The sequence below is a fragment of the Fonsecaea pedrosoi genome (assembly GCF_000835455.1).
Source record: "Fonsecaea pedrosoi CBS 271.37 unplaced genomic scaffold supercont1.6, whole genome shotgun sequence".
NCBI classification, from domain to species: domain Eukaryota; kingdom Fungi; phylum Ascomycota; class Eurotiomycetes; order Chaetothyriales; family Herpotrichiellaceae; genus Fonsecaea; species Fonsecaea pedrosoi.
In genome coordinates this window covers 790,008-812,209 of record NW_013550610.1, presented here as the reverse complement: position 1 = coordinate 812,209, position 22,202 = coordinate 790,008, and the positions used below count along the sequence as shown (strand labels likewise).

The 22,202-nt window shown below is 53.9% G+C and overlaps 10 protein-coding genes across 10 annotated transcripts; 6 read left to right on the top strand and 4 right to left on the bottom strand.

Annotated features, from left to right (window-relative positions):
• Positions 1–872: 872 nt before the first annotated feature.
• On the top strand, positions 873–1,577 carry Z517_09219 (uncharacterized protein; the record flags this gene model as incomplete). The annotated part of the gene is made up of 3 exons (XM_013425129.1): positions 873–960; positions 1,136–1,325; positions 1,403–1,577. The coding sequence occupies 3 exons, from the start codon at positions 873–875 to the stop codon at positions 1,575–1,577; spliced, it is 453 nt and encodes a 150-aa protein (XP_013280583.1).
• Positions 1,578–2,133: 556 nt separating this feature from the next.
• Z517_09218 (uncharacterized protein) lies at positions 2,134–3,545 on the top strand (the record flags this gene model as incomplete). The annotated part of the gene is made up of 2 exons (XM_013425128.1): positions 2,134–2,487; positions 2,547–3,545. 2 exons carry the CDS (start codon positions 2,134–2,136, stop codon positions 3,543–3,545), a joined length of 1,353 nt encoding a protein of 450 aa, XP_013280582.1.
• Positions 3,546–4,515: 970 nt separating this feature from the next.
• On the top strand, positions 4,516–4,887 carry Z517_09217 (uncharacterized protein; the record flags this gene model as incomplete). Its single annotated transcript, XM_013425127.1, has 1 exon — positions 4,516–4,887. The coding sequence occupies one exon, from the start codon at positions 4,516–4,518 to the stop codon at positions 4,885–4,887; it is 372 nt and encodes a 123-aa protein (XP_013280581.1).
• Positions 4,888–6,513: 1,626 nt separating this feature from the next.
• Z517_09216 (uncharacterized protein) lies at positions 6,514–6,908 on the bottom strand (the record flags this gene model as incomplete). The annotated part of the gene is made up of 2 exons (XM_013425126.1): positions 6,514–6,627; positions 6,684–6,908. 2 exons carry the CDS (start codon positions 6,906–6,908, stop codon positions 6,514–6,516), a joined length of 339 nt encoding a protein of 112 aa, XP_013280580.1.
• A 1,023-nt stretch (positions 6,909–7,931) lies between these two features.
• On the bottom strand, positions 7,932–8,608 carry Z517_09215 (uncharacterized protein; the record flags this gene model as incomplete). Its single annotated transcript, XM_013425125.1, has 2 exons — positions 7,932–8,212; positions 8,515–8,608. 2 exons carry the CDS (start codon positions 8,606–8,608, stop codon positions 7,932–7,934), a joined length of 375 nt encoding a protein of 124 aa, XP_013280579.1.
• A 2,289-nt stretch (positions 8,609–10,897) lies between these two features.
• Z517_09214 (uncharacterized protein) lies at positions 10,898–11,560 on the top strand (the record flags this gene model as incomplete). Its single annotated transcript, XM_013425124.1, has 1 exon — positions 10,898–11,560. One exon carries the CDS (start codon positions 10,898–10,900, stop codon positions 11,558–11,560), a length of 663 nt encoding a protein of 220 aa, XP_013280578.1.
• Positions 11,561–12,825: 1,265 nt separating this feature from the next.
• Z517_09213 (uncharacterized protein) lies at positions 12,826–13,409 on the top strand (the record flags this gene model as incomplete). Its single annotated transcript, XM_013425123.1, has 2 exons — positions 12,826–13,007; positions 13,157–13,409. 2 exons carry the CDS (start codon positions 12,826–12,828, stop codon positions 13,407–13,409), a joined length of 435 nt encoding a protein of 144 aa, XP_013280577.1.
• Positions 13,410–13,480: 71 nt separating this feature from the next.
• Positions 13,481–15,214, bottom strand: Z517_09212 (uncharacterized protein; the record flags this gene model as incomplete). Its single annotated transcript, XM_013425122.1, has 2 exons — positions 13,481–14,898; positions 14,992–15,214. The coding sequence occupies 2 exons, from the start codon at positions 15,212–15,214 to the stop codon at positions 13,481–13,483; spliced, it is 1,641 nt and encodes a 546-aa protein (XP_013280576.1).
• Positions 15,215–17,186: 1,972 nt separating this feature from the next.
• On the top strand, positions 17,187–17,543 carry Z517_09211 (uncharacterized protein; the record flags this gene model as incomplete). The annotated part of the gene is made up of 1 exon (XM_013425121.1): positions 17,187–17,543. The coding sequence occupies one exon, from the start codon at positions 17,187–17,189 to the stop codon at positions 17,541–17,543; it is 357 nt and encodes a 118-aa protein (XP_013280575.1).
• A 1,999-nt stretch (positions 17,544–19,542) lies between these two features.
• Z517_09210 (uncharacterized protein) lies at positions 19,543–20,112 on the bottom strand (the record flags this gene model as incomplete). Its single annotated transcript, XM_013425120.1, has 1 exon — positions 19,543–20,112. One exon carries the CDS (start codon positions 20,110–20,112, stop codon positions 19,543–19,545), a length of 570 nt encoding a protein of 189 aa, XP_013280574.1.
• Positions 20,113–22,202: the final 2,090 nt, after the last annotated feature.

Below are 22,202 nucleotides of genomic sequence, written 5' to 3'. Positions count from 1 at the left end.
AGAAAGATGGCGGGAGAACATATAATCAGGACTATCCCGATCGTGAATCCGCAGCCTATATATCCTTTCGTCTGGAGCACCATTCTCAGTTGGTGCGAACATGTAGGCAATAACCGAGAGAGAAGCGACTCTGACTCTAAGGGAGGCTGCAGAGGTCGTTTCCTATGGTCCGCTTGCGGTTGCTAATGCCACATGGGAATTGATCCAGAGCCTGCCCGTTGACGTCTCAAGCATGCAGAACCTTCGGTGTTTTACTGCCTTGGAGCGTTTACGCAGCCTTGAACGTGCAGAACAGACCAAAGTATGTTCCACCATGGGTAAGGTTCGTGAAGCTCTCCAGGACTTTCATTTCGTTCATGGCGGAAGCATTGTGATGCTGCGAGGTGGAAGCCGAATAATGGGGGTGTTGTGTTCGATCTTTTCGACCTCCAATGCTTGAAGATTGGGCCGGAGCCTGGGGAGGATGGTTTGGATGAAAATGGACGTGATTCATGCAGGAATTGCGGCATATCGAAAGGACATTCCGGACGATAGATTGTGGGTCGTTGCTGCTGATCACTGGAAATACTGGGTAGAATATAAAGGACGAGTACCCCGATCACAGCCCTGTGAATGAAAGATCAACATCTTCATACCTGTTTGTACGGATAAACATTGGCGGTTGATCTATATTGGCATGTGTGCCCGAATCGTCTACTTCGTTGATTCCACGGTCGAAAAAAATACCGCGGACCGGCACATTAAGGAGGTTATGAGTCTGATCGAAGGTTTACAGGCGGAAGAGAAATTTCAGGGTTATTTATGCTGAGAGCGTGAAGCAGCTGAATGGGTACGACTGCGGCATGTACGTGATCGAAGCCACAAGAGTCATCATGGACAAAGGGCTTGAAGCCTTGAAGGACATCAAAATCGACTTGTTGTCCCCTGCACAGCTGATTAAGGATATCTCTAACGCCGTCAGTACTAGACCTATTCATGTGTTGTCTCGCGACACCTAGCTATACTCGGGGCCTTGATACACAAGAATTACGGGCTGGAACTGCTGATCGTCGCGGTGCTGGCCGACGGGGAGAGGGGGGGAGGAGACGCGAGGATGACTCGTGGTTCTGGGACCGTGATGCCGATGCCAAACCAGGCGCTGACGACCCGAGGGAAGAAGCTTTCTATGGCCGTAACGCCAGGCGAGAGCGTGCCTGGGAAGCGGCAAGGATTCGCTGGAACGGCTCGGACGGCATCTCGGACGGCGCCGACCTCGAGCCCCCTGAGAAAGCGTACGGCGTGCTATTCGAGCCCACCTGGCTGAGGGTGTGCCACCTCCATCTCTGGTAGGTTCCCCTGACTTCCGTAAACCTCGTCTCCTTCTTCGAGTGGAACCACGTAGCGATCTGATAGGGTTCGCTAGTCTAAGCCTAGGTTCCGTTCCCACCGTGACCGCCAAGCATTTACCCGATCTCACCTCTCGTCGGACCTCCGTTGCTGCCCCTCTTGGGCCGTGCGCGCGCCCTACTCACGCCACCCTCGTGCAGAATATCTACACCACCTTCTTGCAATTCTCGTCGTGCAATAGGTCGGTCTAGAACCCTGCGTCTTTTCGGGGCGCTAGGCATAATCTTACCCCGAGCATCGCGCATTCAATTATACAAGCCGGCGTAATGGTGTCGCTTCATCGGTCGATCTCTGCGGGCAAGCTATACTTTTCCCCAATCATTCTGAGCTGCCGAGAGGCCTTTTCCCCTGAGTCGGTCCAGACCTCGGAGCTTGGTGCGCTGGCCAGCACCCGTCGCACCCTCGCATATCCAGACGTCCTCTTACCTGCGACCACGTCGCTGCTCTCCACTTTCTCGCCTAGGCTGTCGTGACTCATATGGCGCAGAGGCGTTGCGACCCGTTCGACTCCAACGCTTAGCGGCCTATTCTCTTCCGCAATCCCGCGGGGAGAGGACCTTTCTATGAGGGCTAGGCTCGCGCGCGAAAGAACATAAATTGGTAGAAGAACAACCCCGTACGATACACGAGAAATCTTTTGGCTCGCACAACAAGTTCTTTTCTCATCGGTCCAACATCAAGAACTAAGCAGCAACTCCAATGTTCGATCTTGCCTCGTCCTTCATGGCAGAAAGGCAACCGAGCACAATGGCGGTACTTGCAGCACCCGCCCTTCCCGCCCATACAAGCTCCTTGTCCCTGAACGGCCCATGCCAACCACGAGGATTGCATGGCCAGGGGCAGAGACTGGCTCCGGGCGCCTATGATCGACGGTACATGGGCTACGCGGATCCTGATGCCCGTGAAGGTGTTCATGCCATCTACAACAACATGCCGCCGGCTTCCTCTGGCACTGGAGGTCATGTTACTGCGTACCAGTGCGTGCCAGACTCGGCTCTCCAAGGAGGATTCGTGATCCTGAAGGAACCGGGCACGCTGCTACAAGAGCTGAGTAGCCCGGCAATCGCTCACAACGGCAGGACTTTTGACGATCAATACGGGGTTGGTTCACATCCTTGGCTTTGCTGACCCCTGCGCTAACCACATTGGGACACTCGCAGCTCGAGGTCCCGAGAGAGCCATCCGGCCTCACCTGGGAGGGTTGCGACCCATCCCAGGACGGAATATCGTTGATGCGCGCTTCAGTCATGGGACCTGTCCCGAACAACCCCACGCTCCCAGAATCTGCCACAGAGCAAGACCGGAACAGAACCAAAGGTGTACAGGTGGCGCTGGTACCCAAGGAGTCTCCACATTGCTTGTCGTCGTACATAAACGGCCAATGGAGCCTCATCAACTTCACCTTCAAGGCGACCGTAACTAAAAACTTCAGGTACGACGAAGCGGAGAAATGCTACTTCGCCTACCGCAAAAACTTCATGAGCGTCGATTGCTCGGTTGTCTTCCCGTCCTACGGAGGTGACGAATTTGTGCTCTGGACATGCCCGGAAACAGGGGCTCTTCACAGAGTCCTCGTGTTTGGCGTAGGCGTGTCTGCCACATCCGACAGGGACAACAGGCCGATCGTGCTGAACGAGTATACCTCCAAGCGACAAAAGGGTCCCATCGTCGAGGTCAAGCGCCTCAAATCTCAACCCCAGCCAGGGTCCACGAAAAAACAGTACGGGTTCGAACGCCTGCGATTCGAGCGATGTACCGCGAACAACGGCACGCAACGGGGCGCACAGGAGAAGTTCCTAGTGCGCGCCAGCCTGTACGTCAAACTGGACCAAGGAGACGGCCAAGAGTCAGACTGGAAGTGTATCCGCTACAACGAGTCGCCCGGTGTGATTCTGCGTGGTTGTGCTCCCTGCCATTCCACAACCAAAAAGTCCTCTTCTCAAGCAGATCAGGCTACGTCTCCCGCGCTGACGTATTCGAGCTCTCTGAGCGCTTCAGATGTCGGGTCGCCTTTCCCGCTAGCTTACTCTTCCTCGGTTGGCCCCACGCGGAACCTCCTCACGCGACACGGACAGGAAGCGCACCCCCATCGCTTCGATCCTCTTTTGAGGCCTTCGATCGCTGCCGAACTTGCCGCTCGAGCACCTTGTTGGTGGTAGAGCTGTGGATCTTGTGAGACTGACGGTCGCGGGGAGCAGTCACTTTGCTGTCATCTATTCTGTCTACCACCTTGTCAGTTCCACGATGTATGTTCTCCACTCAATATCTTGGTTCAAACACAGGAAACAACTGATACTACCTCGTTGTCCCTTCGAATTTGACTGACCATTGTACTTCGGCAAGGACTAGTGAGGGAGGAGGGCCCATGGATAGGACCGTAGGACTCGGGCTGGGCGGACCCGACCGTCGCACGTGTAATGATTCTCCCGAGGCACTGCTGGTGGCCCAACTGGTCACTGGTGGACCAAAACTACCAGTAGCTCACGGCCGCTCATGCTAATGGGAGTTGAAAACGCCCTCAATGCTCGCAACTGCGTGCGTGCACCTCGTAGTAGTTTCATAGCGAATGGTAGATCATCATCTCGGGAGAGAACTCAGAGCCGGCAATTGATGTCAGGCGCGTCCTGGTCACACTCTGATGTCAAATCGGCCGTTACTAACGACTGAGTCGCACACCTCGAAGACGCTGGGCCCGGGCCGTGGTTCAGTGCACCTCGTCACTCCGCCTGGCTCCCTTGCCCCGTAACGGTATTCGGGTTGACTTTATTGGTCTCGCGCCCTTTTGGCCACCCTACAGCGTACTTCATTACTCTTCGGTGTATCTTTTGGCGTGTCTTGGAGCTGGAAAAGATTCAGAATGATTGTCGATCGTCATCTTGAGGGCGCTTGCCATCGTCATGATTTGACACTTCTGACAGGACTCACATATGTAGAGCCCACCCCAGCATCGACAACGGCAAGCGCCCGTCGCTCCTATTCAAAAACTTCCAGTGTTCGATATCAGGAGCTTCTCGTTCGACAAGGCGGCCAATACGACTTTCTGGAGCCCTAGATTCGCGATGTTCAGCAAAAATTCACCTTGACGGAAATTGTAAAACTGATGCAATGTCTTTAAAAGAGCTTCAAAAGATGGCTATTGCCGAAAGAAGGGCATCCTCTGGCAAAGGACGAGCTAGAGGACAACCTCGAAATTGCGCGCTGGATGGCGGCTTGAAGGACGAAGGTATCCGAGAGGAAGATGACCGAGAAGATGTCGAGATTACAAGCCAGGCGACCACGTCAAGCGAAACAACACCTTCGAATTGCTCCTCACCCTCTCAGGATACCCAAGATGGTGTCTCGCGCCTGCTCCCCGTCCTCGTCCACATTCAAGGGCAGCATGCACAAAATGCGGGTAAACGTCTTGACCCGATGGCTCTCCCCCACGTTCGCCTTGGACACGTCCATGGACGCCAACTCCGCTCACCCGTTCAGCGGCACGGCCTTTCCACACGCTTGTGAACCGAATCTAGCATCTCTTTCGGCTCTCTTTTAGTTCTCAATCCATGTTTGCCCGTCAACGACTGCACCACAAATTGGGTATCGCAGGAGGTGGTCCTTGGCACCAATAAGCGTCACGGGTCATCTCAGCGGTAAGCGCCACCGCCTTTCTCTGGCTTTAACGCCTTGCCTGGATGATAACCCTACTATAAGCAAGACCCAGGCAAATCCAGTGCTGCTTCCGCCCGCAGGCAGACGGCGGCCGGAAAAGTAATTCCGGGAGAAAGCGGTACGAAGTCACGAGACAACTTCCGGTACGGTGGAAGCAGAAGAGACAGGCTCGAGAGAGTGCATCGTCTGCGAGCATTTGGTGCGTCTCACGTTCCCTGGGAGGCTGGCGATAGTCACCCTCGACGTTGAGAACTCACTACCCTCCTACCAGCCAATCAGATGTCAGTGCCGCATTTCCCCTCATGAATCTCCCATCACGTGAGACTGAGTGTCACGTGTACCTCTTTTCGAACAAAACTCGCCTTGGCGCACCATACTCTGTACCTATCAGAGGGCTACGCATCCCCAGGCAGCTCTCTGCCCTGCTGCGGCCCTGTAGACTACGTAACAAGAGTGAAAAAAAGACAGTGACATATCCGCACGCGATTTAGTTAATTGGAGTTCACCTGCGTAACAGTTTCCGACGTAGATAGCCAAGGGCCCGGGACGTATAATTAGATCTATGACTGGAAGAATACTACGTTGCAAAACCTGCAGCCTCTTCACGTTTCGGGAACCAATTAATATTCGTCGACGCTGTCACGGCCTTGCGCGCCTCAGGCAATGGGCGACCCCGCACAAGGCTGGCATCCCCGCACGAGGCTAAGCGCGCACAAACCTTATCTTTCGTGCCATCACCGCAACTACTAGTTAGACTCCTTCGTCTCAGAATTCATATCATTATTGCACCCTCAACAGCGATCACGTTTCTGTTGTAGATTGCGCCGTGATAGACGTACTGGTCAGGCGTTTTGGCCATTCCACACTACAGGGCACACGCCTTACCGAGTCGCTGCCTAGCGTAGATCCGGTCAGGGACGGAGCGGCCCGGCCGACGTGCAGCCACGATCGTGAACCACTTCCCCGGGCGTGAGAGACGGGGCGCGGGCGTAGTTCGAACGCGACCCGTCAGTCACGCGCCGAGGTCCCGCCCATCCCTACGTAAGCTGGACTCCGACCCGAGTCTTGCATATCGGTATGACTACACATGCGACAGACACGGGCAGTCACGATGAGTTGAGCATGTTCCAAACGAAAAGGAAAGGCAGAGAAAAAAACTATACAAAACTGCTCTCTTCCTAGGCCGTGTTCAATACACAGTTGTATTGAATGTCTTGTGGTCCGAAAGACACGAAAACCCATACCGCGAACGTGATGACAGAAAGTAAACTACCCACGCTGCTACACTCTGTTGCGTCTCTACGTAATCAGCTTACTCGAGCTGGCCTGCCCGCTTCCTACTTCACAAGACGGAGCTCACGATGGTGTCTCTTCTGCAGTCTGTCGCTCACCAGGCACTCTCAGAGTCTGGAGAAAGTCCTCGGAACCCCTTAATAAGGTGGAGTACAAGACTGATGGCTCTCGTTTGCTGCTCCTTCATCCCGCTACTGGCCGCGATAGCTGGAGCTCCTCTGCACCTCTTTGTAACCAGTACGGTTCAGGGGGTGGGTAGTCATCGTAACCAGAGCTCCTGCCGTGAACATCGTTCGCCTGAGATCCAGAGGTCATAGAGAAACCATTGTGAGGAGAGTTGAACTCAAACGGACGTTCTGCACGGCTGTGGAATTCAGAGGAGGAAGATCCCGAGTGTAAGGAAAATGCTGCACATCCACCTCATGCTGGAAAAGCTGCGGTTCCTCCTCATCATTGGAGTTGCTGCTCTGCTCGGGATACTTGGCGGGGTAGCTGCGAAGCTCCAAAGATCTATGATGTGTGTCCATAGACTCGCGAGATCTGTCTTCGCGGTTGGTAATCGCCGAAAGATCCGTCATGGTTGTCCCGGGGCTCGGAATATTCTTCGCTTGTACTATCGCCGCAGCCTGCTGCTAGTCATTTCAGTTCTTCCTCTCTCTCCTTTTTGTTTTTCCCTGCATAATTGTTCAGTTCCCGTGTAATCTTCTGCGCTTGGCGAGATCGCTGATCATGGTCCAGTCCTCGCCGCCTTTAACATGGCTGCTCTGGTGAGAAGGCACCCTCTCCGTGATATGGCTGGTCCCCGCATTAAGTCTGATGGGGTCCGCGCGTTGGCCTACAGTCTTTTTCTTTGCAGGCGTCGCTGTAAGGGGGTCCTACCCGTCATACAGATACAGGCAGGGAAGCAGTACAGTAATATTGCGAATTCCGGTGGATCCCTACGAGTCCAGGGCTACTCATACACCTGTGTCGGACGCGTGCGTGCTGCAGTCATCCCAAAGAAGAAGAGCACAGATAAAACACACAGAATCAATTAAAGAAAACAGAGACATTTTTAGAATAGAGAGACTTGTCTGCAAAGTGGGGACAAGGACGTTGATCACGAGTGACGTCGCCAAAGTGCATGTTGTATGAGACGACGAGGGGATTGATTCGAAAGCACTGTTTCCAAGCGCCAGAACAATTGTAACGGTCAGGATGAAGAAAAATAGAAAAGAGAGAGATCCAACAGCAACACTCTCCATCGTGTCCCCCTTTTGTAACCCATTCCTCCGAAGACTGAGATTTCTGAAGAAAAAGGAAATGAGGTAAGACAGGGGGAGAACAAGACGAGGATTTTTCAAGAAATAGACGTTAGGGAAGGACAAGTGGAGAAGATAACGGAGATTGCTAAAGAAAAAGAAATCGATGAAAGATACAAGGACAGAAAGCGACCAGCGCCAGTGATCAATCTTATAACCAAAATTTCAAGCTGTCATATTATCAAGCCTGATCGAACGGCTCAGGAAAACCATTGCAGTCCCCAGACAACACCTTGGTCGGGCTCGCGCTTCTCGTCTGCTAGGCTGTCGCTTTTTATACCAGGTGCCCCCTTGCACGGCTCAGATCTTGGGGTCGATGAAGCCCTTCTCAGGAACATCGGGCGGGGAAGCCAGTTTGACGGTTGCATCGTGAACGCGGCCGCCCTTCGCCTCCATCGTCAGCCTCGGCGGTATTGTGGGCTGTAAGATCGTCCAGTCGTACCGCCTCAGACGGTACGCGTTGGCGTTGGCGTCGGCGCCCTCGATCGGTCCACTACCGAGTGCGGCAGCCGTACTTCTCAGGTAGGTGAAACATCTCTTGATGTAGTCGCAGCAGCAATGAGCAGTTGCACATTTCCGGGCTGCACGAGAGGTTACTAGACAAAGCGAGCCAACGGCACGATGCCGGTTCTGTGGGCAGGTCGTGCAATGCAGGACAAGTCTGAGGGTCGCTTTCGCTGCGCTTTCGTTTCTTCGTTTTGGGCATCTGGCCCTCCCCACCGTCCGCTTGCGACCGACTCATCTGGGTCGGGTTCCAACTGTTCGCCGGCCTGGGCTCCTAATAAAGCAGCTTCTGCTTATTTTCTTTCTTGCCTCGCAGCCATCCCTCTCTTGCCTTGCTCTGTGGGCGTGCACTCCAAGTTAGAGATTCTGCATTTCCTACAGGGCGCTCCAGGCGGCGTATGCAGCGCCATTCCCACTTTGATCGCATCTGACTCTGCTCGTCCAACACGGTTGTCAGGCTCGGGAGAACTCATTTGGGTGGACTTTGAGAAGGGTTCGTGTGGAGGATATGCTGAGACTATTGGAAAAATCAGCTCTGATGTCAAAAGGTATTCTTGAGCTCGGCCTTACACGAATCTTGCAATCTAGACTCCGGATTCATTTCCGCAGGCGGCGGCGTTTGAATAGAAGACACACTTGTGCTGAGAGAGACGCGATGCGCAATGGGAACAATGACCGCCTTCGCGAGGTGAAGGTAATGGGCTGGAGTCTTTAAACCAGTGACTGGAGGCCTTCTTTCCTACTCCAACCCCCCTGTCATGACTCCTCCGTCGCACTGTGTTAGTCTCTGTCAAAGGGTTATCTGCGCATTCTGCAGGGTGTGTTCTGCGGCATTGCCCGTTTGGTCGTCTGCTGCGTCATTGTCTTTGGGAGGGGGGAGGCGGGAGCTGAGGTAGGTTGACTTGGATCTACGAGCTCCGAGACCACCTTGTTACATTCCCTCGTGTGATTTTCCTTTGAGCATTGCGACATGGTGCTTTCCCGACCATGAACAGCGGCAGGGTGGCTGGCCAGTGCATACGCGATGTACCGGCGTCTGTTTCAATTTGGAAGATGGTCCGCATCATTTCCAGAAAATCCTGTTGGCTGCCTGGATCGGCAAGGATGGGCCTCAACCCTTAAAAGTAGCTTTTCCCGATAGGATCAACGATGGAACCCTGCCTGCCATGTCCACCAGCCAAGGGATGTCCTCGGTCAATGGTCTTATCGATCGCGTTACGTTCAGGGACTACGCCCGGGCGAAGCCGTCGCGTCTCTGATTGGGTGAGTTGTGAGCCAGTAAGCCGTCTTGGCATGCATACCGTGCAGGAGGGGTAAGAAATGCCTCTCCCGTCATTCAGGACAGTGGTTGACTCGCGAGGAGCACTCCCATCTCGCGTGCTTCTTCTCGCCATGCGACGCGCAATGCATATGTCATGTCCAGCTGGCAGTTTGAAACGAAGCGGTGAAGGATTGCCGGATTAGGCTGGGTCGGGGTTGGTCGGGATGCCCGGAGAGGCTAAGGGTGGTTGAGCAGGATGGGGGCGGTCGAGATGAATGGACAATGGCCGAGTTTTGCCCACCTGATTGGGTCATGGGTATACTGACTGCGGCTGCAAAGTGGGACAGGTTTTCCCCTTTCGGCTTAGTGCGTCATCTCCCCACACTATGCCACTACCCCGCATCCTACAGGGCTGGTGGGCCATAATACGGAGCCCCGCATCAACGACACTGGACGTTGTCCTAGCCCTAGTCAGGAAGGTCAGCCGAATAATTTCCACCGCGGCACATGACAAATCCGTAGGTGCGCTAGATTTCCTTGCCCAATCAATCAAGTTATTCAACTTACACTGGTCTGGGGTGCCCGTTCACATCTTCGCCATCGTCCCGCAGCCGCAGGGATCAGCCCTGGTCGTGAGCTTCCATTCCCCGCAGGCCAATCTGGTCCTCCTATCTCAAGAATGGTCAAAAGAACGGTGAGGGTGTCATGTGCTGGCACTCGTAGCACTTGGTTTCACTTCGGTGCTCATTCGAGGGACAGAGCACCTTAGTGTCCTGCAGTGATTGCACTTATTTGGCCGCGCTTTGCGAAACTTTGGCACGGCAGGGCTGGCCTGCTTTCGGGGTTTCGAGCCTCCAGACCACCAGAAACGAAAGGCGGAGGCTGGGGCTGCTGACAGCACCAAGGATGGAATGTGAAAGGGATACGCGTCCAACACCTTTACCTCCTGTCCAATCGATTCCCAACGCCGTCCGAAGGCGCTTTTTATTGTCTGTTTGTTTCTCTCTACTCTGGAGGTCGTTAGCTAGAGTAAACAGCACTGCTCTTGTCCTCCACATTCCAGATCCCACAGTGGCTCCGCTGCTCCATTTCGACCCAGACACTCCATAGATACTGTGTACATCGCTCGTGACGCGTTTCGTTACGTGCGAATGCCTGTGGGGATATCTGTATCGCGAAAAATTCTGCACGAGGCCGTCGGGGCTGAGGACCTACACTTCGCGCCGTGCTATTTCAGACCCTACCGCGACCAGAACCTGAGGCTCACCGTCGTCAACGATCTCGACCGGAAGAATCTCGACTATGATGGGGTCTGCTGCTTCCTCTGGACCAGCTATCTCAGGACCTTGACTCGTTGCTCGACCCTGCCAACCGGTACTCGCTGAAGCTCGATACCGCACCCACAGATCCCTGCATCATATCCAATGCACTGCCAGCGCAGCCGCCCACTGACGGTGAGGAAGCGATCGAAAGTCAGTAAAGCGGGCTGAATGCTAGTTTCATGGCGGTGCAACTTGGACCCAATCTGACGAATGCCGTGGAGGGACTGGTGGCGTACATGGCCCACGCATACGCTTTGATGGGCCAGGTGTACGCCAGCGCCTTCACCCAGGCGCGCGATTGGTCCGACCCAATGCAAAACTTATTCCGACAGGTGTGCTGGGCCCTGATGTGCATGGCCTCCTGTTCCCGCGACTACGTCAAGCTCGCCAACGCCGAGGAAACTGGGTGGTCAGACATAGTGGGAGAGTGCATGAGCAAGGCCGCCAGCTTCACGTACGGCATCCTCGGAGCAAGGCGTGCTGACCAGTCCACCGAGCTCATGTCGGCCTTCCTCGTCGACTTCCACGACGACGAAAGGTCCCGTGGAAGCGCTCCGTCCAGCTCTTGGTCCTGGATGGGGTCATTCCTCGTGTGGCTCACAAGCGACTTGCTGTCCCGATCGAGCTTCGCGTCCGCCATCTGCGCCGCCGTGGCAAAGGGCCGCGCCGAGGGCAAACACATTTTCCAGGTGCTCGTGTTCTCCCTCCAACATCCTGTGTACGTCGACGTGACGCCCAAAGCAGTGGTGCACTCGAAGCGCTATGCCATGTGGACCCAACCCGCAGACGGCCAAGTCTCGTACCTCCAGAAGACCCGCTGCTCCAAGACCCTGAGGAAGTGATCAACGATGATGGAGCCGACGACGGCGAGTGGGTCGCCCCCAAGAGGCTGCATGGCTTCAAAGCCCTCGCGCGGTTTTCCGTTTCAGCGTCTTCCCAGATGAGGAAGATAACTAACCCGTCAAAGTAAGCCCCCCTATCAGAGCTGCTTCCTATATAGCCTAATGGGGTTAGGCTTCCTTAGTTACAGTTCCTTTATTACATAAGCTAGGTCGAGAGTACGTAAGGTATAAGTAGTCGAGTAACTTTAGAATAGTATAGTAAAGTAGATATTATAAGTTAGCTACGAGAGAGTATAACTATAAAAGGGTAATAAGCGTAGCTATATACTTATAAGGTATAACTCGAATAGGTAACTAGGAATAGTATATTAATATATCGATATAGTAGTATACTAATATATTAATATATCGAATACTTCCTTTTTAGGTAATTACGTACGGTACGTAACCTAGCCTCGCGTAGTTACGCTGCTATCCCGGTAGACCTACCTCTGGGCGCCCCGCGCTCTAGGTTATATGAAGGCCGTTTCTAACACCCCCCTTCTGCCCCGAGGTGTCCTAGCTTCCATTAGAATGAGTGAACTAAACCGTCACTAGTTCGCTTTGCACTCCTAGAACCAAGAACCACATCCGGTGTCTTAGTCCGCAAACATGACTTTCCACAGGACGCTTGCGATGCTTGCTCTCGACCGGCCCCTCAGCATCGTCGACCAGGGCACGGGAGAGCCGGACCTCATGCAGTTTACGGGTTCAGACGAGATATAGGTCTACTCCTTATATCCTCAGCTGGAGCCTAGAAAGAGCAGTGAGGTACGCTGCATTTTGCTTGTGTTAGCGAGTCGCAGCTCCTGCACGCCGAGCATGCTGTCCACCTCGGTGCTGTGGAAGTCCTGGCCCAAGCCACAGCGCGTGAAGAAGCTCGCGAATCCAGCAGAAGCCGAGGAATTGGACACCCGCCCCATCGAGACTTGAGCCATTTCAAAACAAAGCATTTGGATCGTCGCTACCACGATGACGACCCCCTCTGGCGGCAGCCGTTCGAGGACAAAGGAATCAACTGGTCCTTGTTCGAACAGGTGCTCAAATCGCCGCTCGGGCAACGTATCATCTCACACCCGTGCAGCCTCGCCGTGCTGTGCGCGACTGTCTTCCTCGTCCCCTTGTGCATTCGGGGCTGCGAAAGTTCCCCATCCAGATAAGTCGGGGGCTTCAACAGTGCGGGCTGTGCCGTGCTCCCGCGGTAGCGACTCGGTACCTACCTCCAGATGGCCTCGCGCCGTCTGCGGGGCCAGGTGGCGCGCTCTTCCGTCTACTTCATGGCTCTGTTCTGGCCGGCGAGCAAGAATACGGCAAAGGGGTGGCGGCAAGCCGTGGCCGAGGCGAAGAAGCAGGCCGAGCTAGCGTACTTTCGTGAGGCCTTTGGGCTTTGGATCCACAAGGAAAACACGTAAGTCTAGTGTTTCTTTCTCATCTCTCCCCCCCCTTCTTTCACTTCCTCCTATGAGCGAGAGGTAGACATGTGATCGGAAACCTACAAGGAATATGGCTAACTGTGTGCCCCCCGCCCCCCCCCCCCCCCCCTTCTTTTCGCTACAGCGACAAGCACAACCTCGCCGTCTTCGTCGTGATCGGCACCAAGTTCCTGCTCCCGCACGTGACCGTGCACCCGCACCTACCGACAATGAAGAAGGGCCCGCCGGACCCTTCCACGTTGGACCTGGGTGTAGGAGCATTCTATAGCTACCCCTTTCTCTTTCTCGATATCTGGATTAGCGTGGAGTACGGGAATGGTGATAGGATTTCAAACGCCCTCCCCCCGAGAGCTTTTTATAATGCGTCTAATCGATAGGCTGACCGATATTGTACAGGATATTTAGATAGATATAATACATTTATCCACGTTCGGGCGGTAGCATCGTCTCAGCGGATCGTGGCGATGCGACGCAATGGGTAATCTGATAGCCACGGCGGTTTCGATTCTGCCGTCTTTCGCACTTCTGCCTTGATATTTCGACGGGTCAGCAGGCTGTGCCGACCTGGCCGCGTACCACTATCCCGTCCTGCGCCCGCCGACGGCTCCCTGTCCAGCGCTCCGAAGCCGTGTCGCCGCCGCTCCTGCTCCAGCAGCTTTCTGGACAGTCCTGCCGTCTCATTGATGTTCCGCTTCGATGGATCTCCACGCACATGTCTGATTGCGTTTTTAGTTATGCGGCCCACGCTGCCGATGCTCCTCCTTCCCGTGCTTGCCCGCTCTGGGTTTTCGGGGGCAGCATCCGTGGGTGTGCGGAACGGCGGTTCGAACGTAGCATCGAACGAGGGCGGCCCCACTGGCGACAGTGGTGGAGAAAGGTTGTGGTTGAGTTCCTCGATGGGGAGGAGCGTGCCGCTGGCGCCGCTGGGAGGAAGTGTGTCGATCGAAGGGGAGACGCTCGGACTGCTATCCTTTTCTGATGTCTCGATTTTTGGCTGTCTGACGAGTGGCATGCTGTGGTGTGCTTGTTGTGCTCTCACTTTCTCTGGCAGCACCCTCTTTTTCACACGGCCCCCGATGGAGCCCCCCTTAAACACTGTTGATTGCTGCTGCTTCCTCCTACTCGTTGGCGTATTCGTTTTGGTCATTGTCGTCGTCGACGTCTTTCGGGTCGGGGACAGCGTCAGTAGCGTAAAGGACTTTTGCGTCGAGGCTATAGACTGTTTGAACTGGTCAGAGGACATGCTGGATGCAAGCGTGCTGGCACTGCCTGGAGGGGTTGTGTCTTTCGAGGCTATAGAATCGTCCAACTGGTCGGAGGACATGCTGGAAGCAAGCGTGCTGGCACTGCTGGCAGGGGTAGTCTCGCCTTCTGTGGGGCAGCTAGGCGAGGAGGATGGGGTGTTGTAACAGAACGTGTCATCCAGGACAGTGGAAGCGGGGCTTGCCGCAGTGGCAGACGACTCCTCGACCGTCTCACTCAACATTCTCTGCACGCCTGAGATGCGCTGGTTTGTTGCTTTTGCTCTTTCTCTCCCTGTTGGCCGTGACTTCTTCCCCACGCGGCTGGTGCTGCTGGCGGTGAGTCCCCGCAAATTGTCATTTGGGCGGCTCCGTTGAATGTCTCGTGTCAGCGGTCGCCTCGTGGACCCCGTCGGCTGGGCTGGGACTAGTCGGCTCGTGGACACCCTCTGGGGCGTCGAGGGAGGAGGTAGAGAGGACGAGTTGACGACTGATTTGGGGGCAACATACGAGATCTCCGCGGACGGGAAGTCCTTGGATGTGCTGTGGGCATTCTGGGCCTCATGGACCTGTTGCGATATCTCTGGGGCTGTGTTTTCCCGCTCGGCGTTGTACGCACTGGAGACTGTGGGAGAGAGCGCGAAGCCCGTCAGAAACTCAGAACGACATCTATCGAGGCATGCCGACCTGCGGCAGGGCGGTTACAAAGATAACGTACCTGACCGGACTCTGTTTGTCACTTCTTCGAGCATTGACTGGGAGCAGTGGTAAAGTATGTCCCAGAGCTCATAGCTCGTCGGAAATTTCCAGTCCGGAGCCGGTCCTCCATTGATAAAGGAAGAGGGAAAGGATTTCCGTGTGATGTCGGTCAATATCTGTGATAGGTATGGGTATGCCGCTATCATGGCGAAGTAGTAGGCTTCCGGTGCGGTGGAAGACATCTTGGGCTTGCGGCCAACGTGAATTAAAATCCACATGACGTCTATTACAGCTGAGGCAGCGAGGCTGTAGTCGTGTTTCTTGTTGTTCGGGGTCGTATACGATGCTGCTCTGATTTGTCTGGACTGCTTGGGTGATGGATCTGACGAGAGGATGAAGAACGGTGAGGTGAAAAGCAGATGGTACTTTTACCCCATGTACCTTCATGCCCATGGGTGAATTGAGTCTTGTGCGGCGGTTGATGTAACCACTAATTGTGCGGTGCACGCGGCCGGCGCGAAATTGCGCGTCTCCTATTGGCTCCAGCATCGAACTCATTTGGGGAACTTCTTCTTGACGCTGCTTTATACCCCGAGCGGGCGGCGCCCAACGGCTCATCCGACTGGTCTAAAAATGGAAGCTTCCAAGTCTTTGTTTGAGAACCGTTCTCTCTCATCCAATGAATCACCAATCTCGACGCACTGGTGATCCCGGCCGCCGTCATTTCGTGGCGCTGCACAACCCGTCGCGATCTCACTGAAGGATCGGGCAGACAAGGTTCTCGAGGTTCTCAACTTGACAGTCTCGGTTTCATTCAAAGCCGCTGCGCGATTTACTGAGATTTCAACCACCTTTAGCTTGCTGCGATGACGAATGCCTACCTTTAAATCCTACTGCGCAATTGACTGAGATTTCAACCAACTTTATTTTTTGCGACGACGAATAACTATGATATCAGAATCCCTGTGTGTGAAGCCATGAAACCCCGCCTTTTATGTCCAACCTTATGCGTCTGGCTCAAGTGGTGCCTACGCTGCACTGCGTGCAACTGACTGCCACGGTAAAATCTCGGGCTTAAAGCGCCCGGTCGGTCTAAAGTTGAACCGTTTAGGGGTGGATTTAAGGGTGGAAATCCGTTTGCAGCCGCCAAGGCCAGTCCCACGAGAATGGATGCCGTGTTCGGAAGCGTTTTGTAGATGATGATATCGCCGGCGTTCCCCTCCCTGCATGTCATTTCTATCCCTCGCGCGAAGAGAAAGTTACAGAATCTCACCCATTGCCCTTCGAATTTGCCACAGGCCCATGGGAACCCGCAAGGGCATCGTCGGTCCGCATCCAGGCCGCTGGGTAAGGCAATTCAGGCAAGCCATGAGGCTCGGCCCCTGATGATTAATGTTTTCATCTGTAAATTCTTGCGTTTTGCATCAGGTCAGCCACATGTGTCCTTCGGAAGCAGGGAAGAAAATGGGCGGAAGACGCACTGGGGAACGTCTGGAGGCACTATTCGCCCATCCTCTTCCCGGTCTGCATCGCCTGTTCGTCTTCCTCGATCTGCCACTTGTGCGGATCCTCCGGCAGACGGATTCTAGACCTGGCATGTTGTTGCCCGTCGGGGAATTGTTGTATCTCAACACCATTTGCTAACAGGCTCCCGATATCTAATTCGTGAGTTTTGCTCGTCCTTATAAGCACAGAGCACTCAGAGTGTCCCTCTGAACCGCTGAACCCCGCCAGAAACAGATCGCTGCAGGAGAGGAAGAGTATGACTCGTACCCAGGAGCTCCGAGCCTTGCATCTGCATTCCACCCAATCAGAAATCTCGGTGAGGTCAGAAATGAGTCTGTGGCGCTTTGACAAGCTTTCGGGAGAGGCAGACCTACATGACCGTGGTCTTTTGCTGGAAAGGAGCGAGGCAACCACCTGTTTTTGGAATTCCGCAGCCAACCTCGGCGTCCCTTGCAGGCGTTGTTTCTCGAACTGCCCGAATAGTAGCATATGACGCGCACTCACTCGTTGCCGCGAACGCGCGACGCGGTGGCAGGGTGGTAATGAAGATGGATTACAAAAGTCCTTGAGAGGCTGAGTTCCATCCTGCTCCATCACGAGCCTTGTGGGCATAGTCAGCGCTCTGGACTCGGGGGTATAAAGCTGCCACTCACACTCGAGTTGTCTTCTTTGCTTCTTCCCTTTCCGACCTCTCACATCCCTCATCACATGCTCAGCAAAGACATTACAGCCCACACGACTGCAGCTACGGAATCTCAGCCTCCCGCTATAAAGAACGACATTGGGGACGATGCGCCTCTCTCGATCGACTCGTTCATCATGGACGCGACAGATCCAGTGGGCGATTCGGAGAGCGTGGTGCGAGACAACCATCAAAGGACTACGGAGAAACTAGAGGATTCTCTCACGAATGACAAATCCGAGCTTTCCCATGTTTATTTCGTGTCCGATTCGATCCTGCATGACGCTCCAGCGAATCTCGCGACCACGTACAAGGTTATCGGCTCGATACATATCGAATCTCGAATATTCCGAAATCATTCTCATGTCGTCGAGAGGCCTTGACGATGGTCTCAAAGCATCCAGCCTCTTTGCTTCGATACTCTCAGGAGCGAGTACCCCTTTCTACGCAGCCACGAATCTCCCCGACTGTCCGGCATTCTTTGGAAGTTCAGGCCGGCTCGGAGCGTCTGTTGAGTGTATGGATAGATGAGTCGATTGCGTCTAAGACCACTGAGAGGATAATAGATCGATGGCATTCCAAGACCACACCGGGGGGATAGATGAATTGACTGTCTTCCAGGATTACTGACCGGGTAGATGGATCAACTGCGGGAGAAAAGGAGGAGAGAGGACCCCCTAGCCATGTGCCCCGGTGTCTTCGGGCCAGCCACCATTACTATCTGCCCAACAAGAAACACCAACTGCAAGGTTCCCTTAGTGGATCGGATTCCAAGTAGTTCCTACACGAAACGTTTGAGAACCCTCCGTGCCAGATCTGTCCACCCTGTGGTACAGGTCTTTCATGACGGAAACCTATCACATCCGCCGCAGAGCGCAGCCGACAAGAGTCGGAATGCGCATGCATGCAAGACAGCAGGACAGAAAGGAGCGATATGCTGTGTGATTCTGCTTTCCGCTGACACAATTGAAGACAATGTGATGTGCGGCTCGGAGGGTTCCGCCTGGGCCGAGACTCGAAAGTGCTCGATCAACACTACTGCGACCACTACCCAACAGCTGCCCGCAGCCAGTAGTGGCGTCGGTGCTTTGCAAGCAAGACGCCTACAGGAGAAGAAAGAGAGAAGGTGAGGGGGGGCCGAATGAAATTGGCGCAGCCAGCCTATTGGCATAGGTCCTTGCCGGCCCCCAGTCCGTGAACTCCTGATGCAAACAAACCCGCACCTCGACGGATGCGCGGAGCATACCGAGGGTTAGGTCTCGAAGAAACATGGATAGTTGGCGGCGCGTGTGCCAAGCTGGTTGCGCCGCCCTATCCCCTATCTGGTTTGGAAGGCCATTCATGTCGAGCCCTGTGAAAGTGTGAGAGTTCGTGGCGTGGCGCCAGGGTGAAGTTGTGGCCTCAACATGTGGAAAATGCCGTCAGAGTTATTGTTGGTACGTGCTGGAGTGTCCGCTCTTAGGAGAGGTTAGGTTGTGGGGAGGGGAAAGATCTCGGCCTGGCCGTTTGCACTGTGGCATTGGAAAAGTGAGAGTGGAATTGCCAGCATTGTGTGCGACGAGGAGAGGATTGGCCAAAATGTGTGTGTGTGTGTGTGTGTGTGTGAGATTATCACGGACCTAGTCTCTTGGCATGTTCATCACGTGCCACTTGAGATATTGTTCACACAACAGGACCTCAACCTTTTCAGATAGTTCTTCGTGCTGCAATTTTGATAGATGAGGAGCGCACTGAAATTCCAAAAGACCCAAGCGGGATCCTCAGCCAGGTTTTGTAGATAAATACCAACCGTGTCTAGCGTGTCACGGGTCCAACCAGCCCCAAGGATTTGATTTTATGCGCAAGGCGACCGCGCACCCTCCCAGCCTCACCAAGAATTTGCACCCGTAGATTACTAGCAGCCGTGAGCTTCCCGCCCACGTGGCGTTCCGCGTTCTCACGATTCAGTTGCTTACGAGAGTACCTTGTATGTAAAACGAATGTCCATTCCTTCTGTTTCGCTACGCTATTGAGAGAAAAGACTGTTGCCCTAACCCTCTCGGGTAGGTTAGCCGAATAGTTTCCACCGCCGCACACAACAAATCCAAATCCGCAGGCGATCAAGTTATCCCACTTAAAGAGACATCAAGGCTCTGAAGAAAGCCTCGTCGAAACATCCCCGTCCTACCATCCCGCCCGTTATCCTCTTCGCCATGTCTGTCACGTTGCACACTTGAATTCCAGACCTCCGATTCCTTTGCCAGACACCGGTATTCCTGTCATCCGCACCTGGACCGTGTTAACGAGGTCCCCGAAGGAATGATCATCAACGAACATACCATGGCGTGTCGGTGGAGATGCCCTTCTTTTCCACGCGTCGGCCACGCTCCATGTCTCGGTTCCTCAATTTTGACTTCGACTCGATGGGCGATCAATCCGCTCTAAGCGCCAGGTCACAACCAACACGACAAGGAAGACCAGGAGATTGATCGCGGCTATTCCGGCAATGATGGACATGAAAATGATGACGGCCTCTTGAAAGCTGACGAACTTGTCAAAGTTGTCGGCGTGGTCGGCGTGTCCCGCCTGGCGCAGCACGTCCGCCCAGTTACGCGGGCGCACGTGGACCCAGTATATGGCGGAGGGGATGAGATCCACAACCGCAATGAAACAGAGACCTATGTAATTCATAGGTGTGGGCGAGTATGCTTTTCTCATCTTGTTCCAGTCCTGAAAGCTGATGAAGCTCTCTCCAGCGTTGAACGCGACGCGGAAAGCGGCGATGGTGAGAATGGCCACGGTCCAATTCCAGTCAGAGTTATGACCAGAGAGTTTGTCGAAGTCGCGGAGCCAATCAACTGCGGAGACGATGACGAAGATTTCGAAGTTGGCGATGGCGACAGTGAACAAGAACATGATAAAGCGGACAGCCCAGTATATCCATCGGACGACATCCTCCGAACGAATACACATGGCGGAAAGTGGGAGAAAAGACGAAATAGCTCGAGCGTCGGAGGGGATTGCAGACGTTGTTGGCAGAGGGCCAAATAAGTATGAGTCTTGTCGAAGAAAGAGAGAAGGCTGTCGAGGACAGAGAGGGAAACAAAACACCGGGGCTGTAGTTGAATGTGCTGTGCTATTTATCCGTTGTCTTACCGGGCAAAAACATGTTGATGTCAAATCTGCCTCGCCAGCGCCCAGCATACTCTGTGTAACTCGACCTGTCCGCCTTGCAAATAGAAGCCCGCCACGCACCACCACCCCATCCCCGAATGCCGGTCACAGGGGGACTCCTTGGCTCGGTGAGACAGCTATCTAGGGCGATGTAAGTGGGTGGCTGGGGTGGACAGGCAGCAACGCAACAGCCGTCGTTCCTCGGGCACGCCTCACGCGTTTTCTGCATGTTTTATTCGTCCACTGACCTTGCACCTCTGATTGGTGTTTTGCTCACCGCCAAAGGGACCGTCAAATACGGCGTAGTGGCCGCCTACGGATTGTCTTGCCATGTAGGAGTGACTCACACTTTGTAGAACTAGAGGAAAGCGTTTGAGAAGAGGGTCAGCTCGTGGATGACGTCATTCAAGTGGTCTCAACTCTCGAAATCACTCATCATTAGCTTCTTACTCCGGTTTCATGTTCCCTTCTGTGATTTGGCTGCCTCCCAGCCTTCCACCATTCTATCAATTTATCACAATACTGGACAAGACTCGGAGAGTATGGCAAGGCAATGACCCCCAGAGTGACAACGAAAAGCCTTACCGACTTGACGAATTCAGGCTGGGGCATAGCGTCGCATTCGGGCGTTGAGTAAGCGCTACGCCTAGCAGGAACTGCGCAAGACCCTGACCGAAATCCACGTGTTGATTATGACCTCTGAGAACGCTGAACTAGGCGTTTGTCACTGTTCGCTACTCCACCAGGTCCTCCTACCCTGCAGGCACTATCTCGGACGTGCCTACCTGACCCGCGAGCCCATTCCGCGAACGTTACTTCACCCGCGGTGGTGGCTAAACGGGCCAAATATCACCTCAAATACCCGACTTCCGACCTTCCAGAACATCGATATTCAAATGCCAGAATTCACGGAATCGATGCTAAAGAGGCGGAGGATTGAAGAGATTCGAGAGACACTTGACAGCGATGGAAAATTGCGATTTGATCGGCAACAAGACAGGATACATGCAGGAGTTGAACAGCGATGAATCACTCGGGTGAACGACGCCGTGATTTACAGAACCTACCAGGTGGCACGCTTGACCCTCCTCCCAGGAGGACCTGGAAAAAGAGGCATGCACACGGTAAAACAGGAAGGGCATTGATCGCTACCGAGATCGGCGAGCGTCAGAAACAGCGGTAACAACATGCAGAAAAGGAGGAACAGCGATATCAGGAGGCATTACAAGAGCAACTTGTGCTACAGGCATTACAGGAACATCGAAAGATTTCGACTCCTGTAGAATACACTAGGCAGGAAGAGGTGGATTCGCTTTGGTTAGCACATCTACCCCTAGGTCTGGACGCCTGAAAGGCCACTCGCGTCTCAGTCCTCCGCCTGAGACCTCTCCGGGACGAGTCCCGCCAGCGCCAGCGGCGCCGCCAGCATTTGGCAGAGGCAGACGTGTCCGCAAGCGAACGAGGAGGCCAGTTGAGGCCAGGCAACAAGATTTTCTACCTGATTCACAGGATGACTAGATCTCTGAGAGATCAACACCAAGATTGGCTAAACAAACAGGCGGCAGCGAAGTCAGGCAACGGCGAGATCAGGAACAGCAGGAATGAATAGAATTATGTTCAAGAGAAATGATCTCTATGTCAGATTCTACCGAACATTAGGCGAACTCGCCGCCCCAAGGCAGACCCTAAACTTCTATCAGGCTGTCCCTACCACCTTCCCGGTGGTTGTGGTGGTGGTCGTGGTAGCAGCAGTGGTAGTAGAGTGACCAGTGTTATTATTATTTTTGCTATTATTATTGTTACTGTTATTATTACTATTATTGTTACTATTACTATTATTGTTACTATTATTATTATTGTTACTATTATTATTATTATTATTTTTGCTA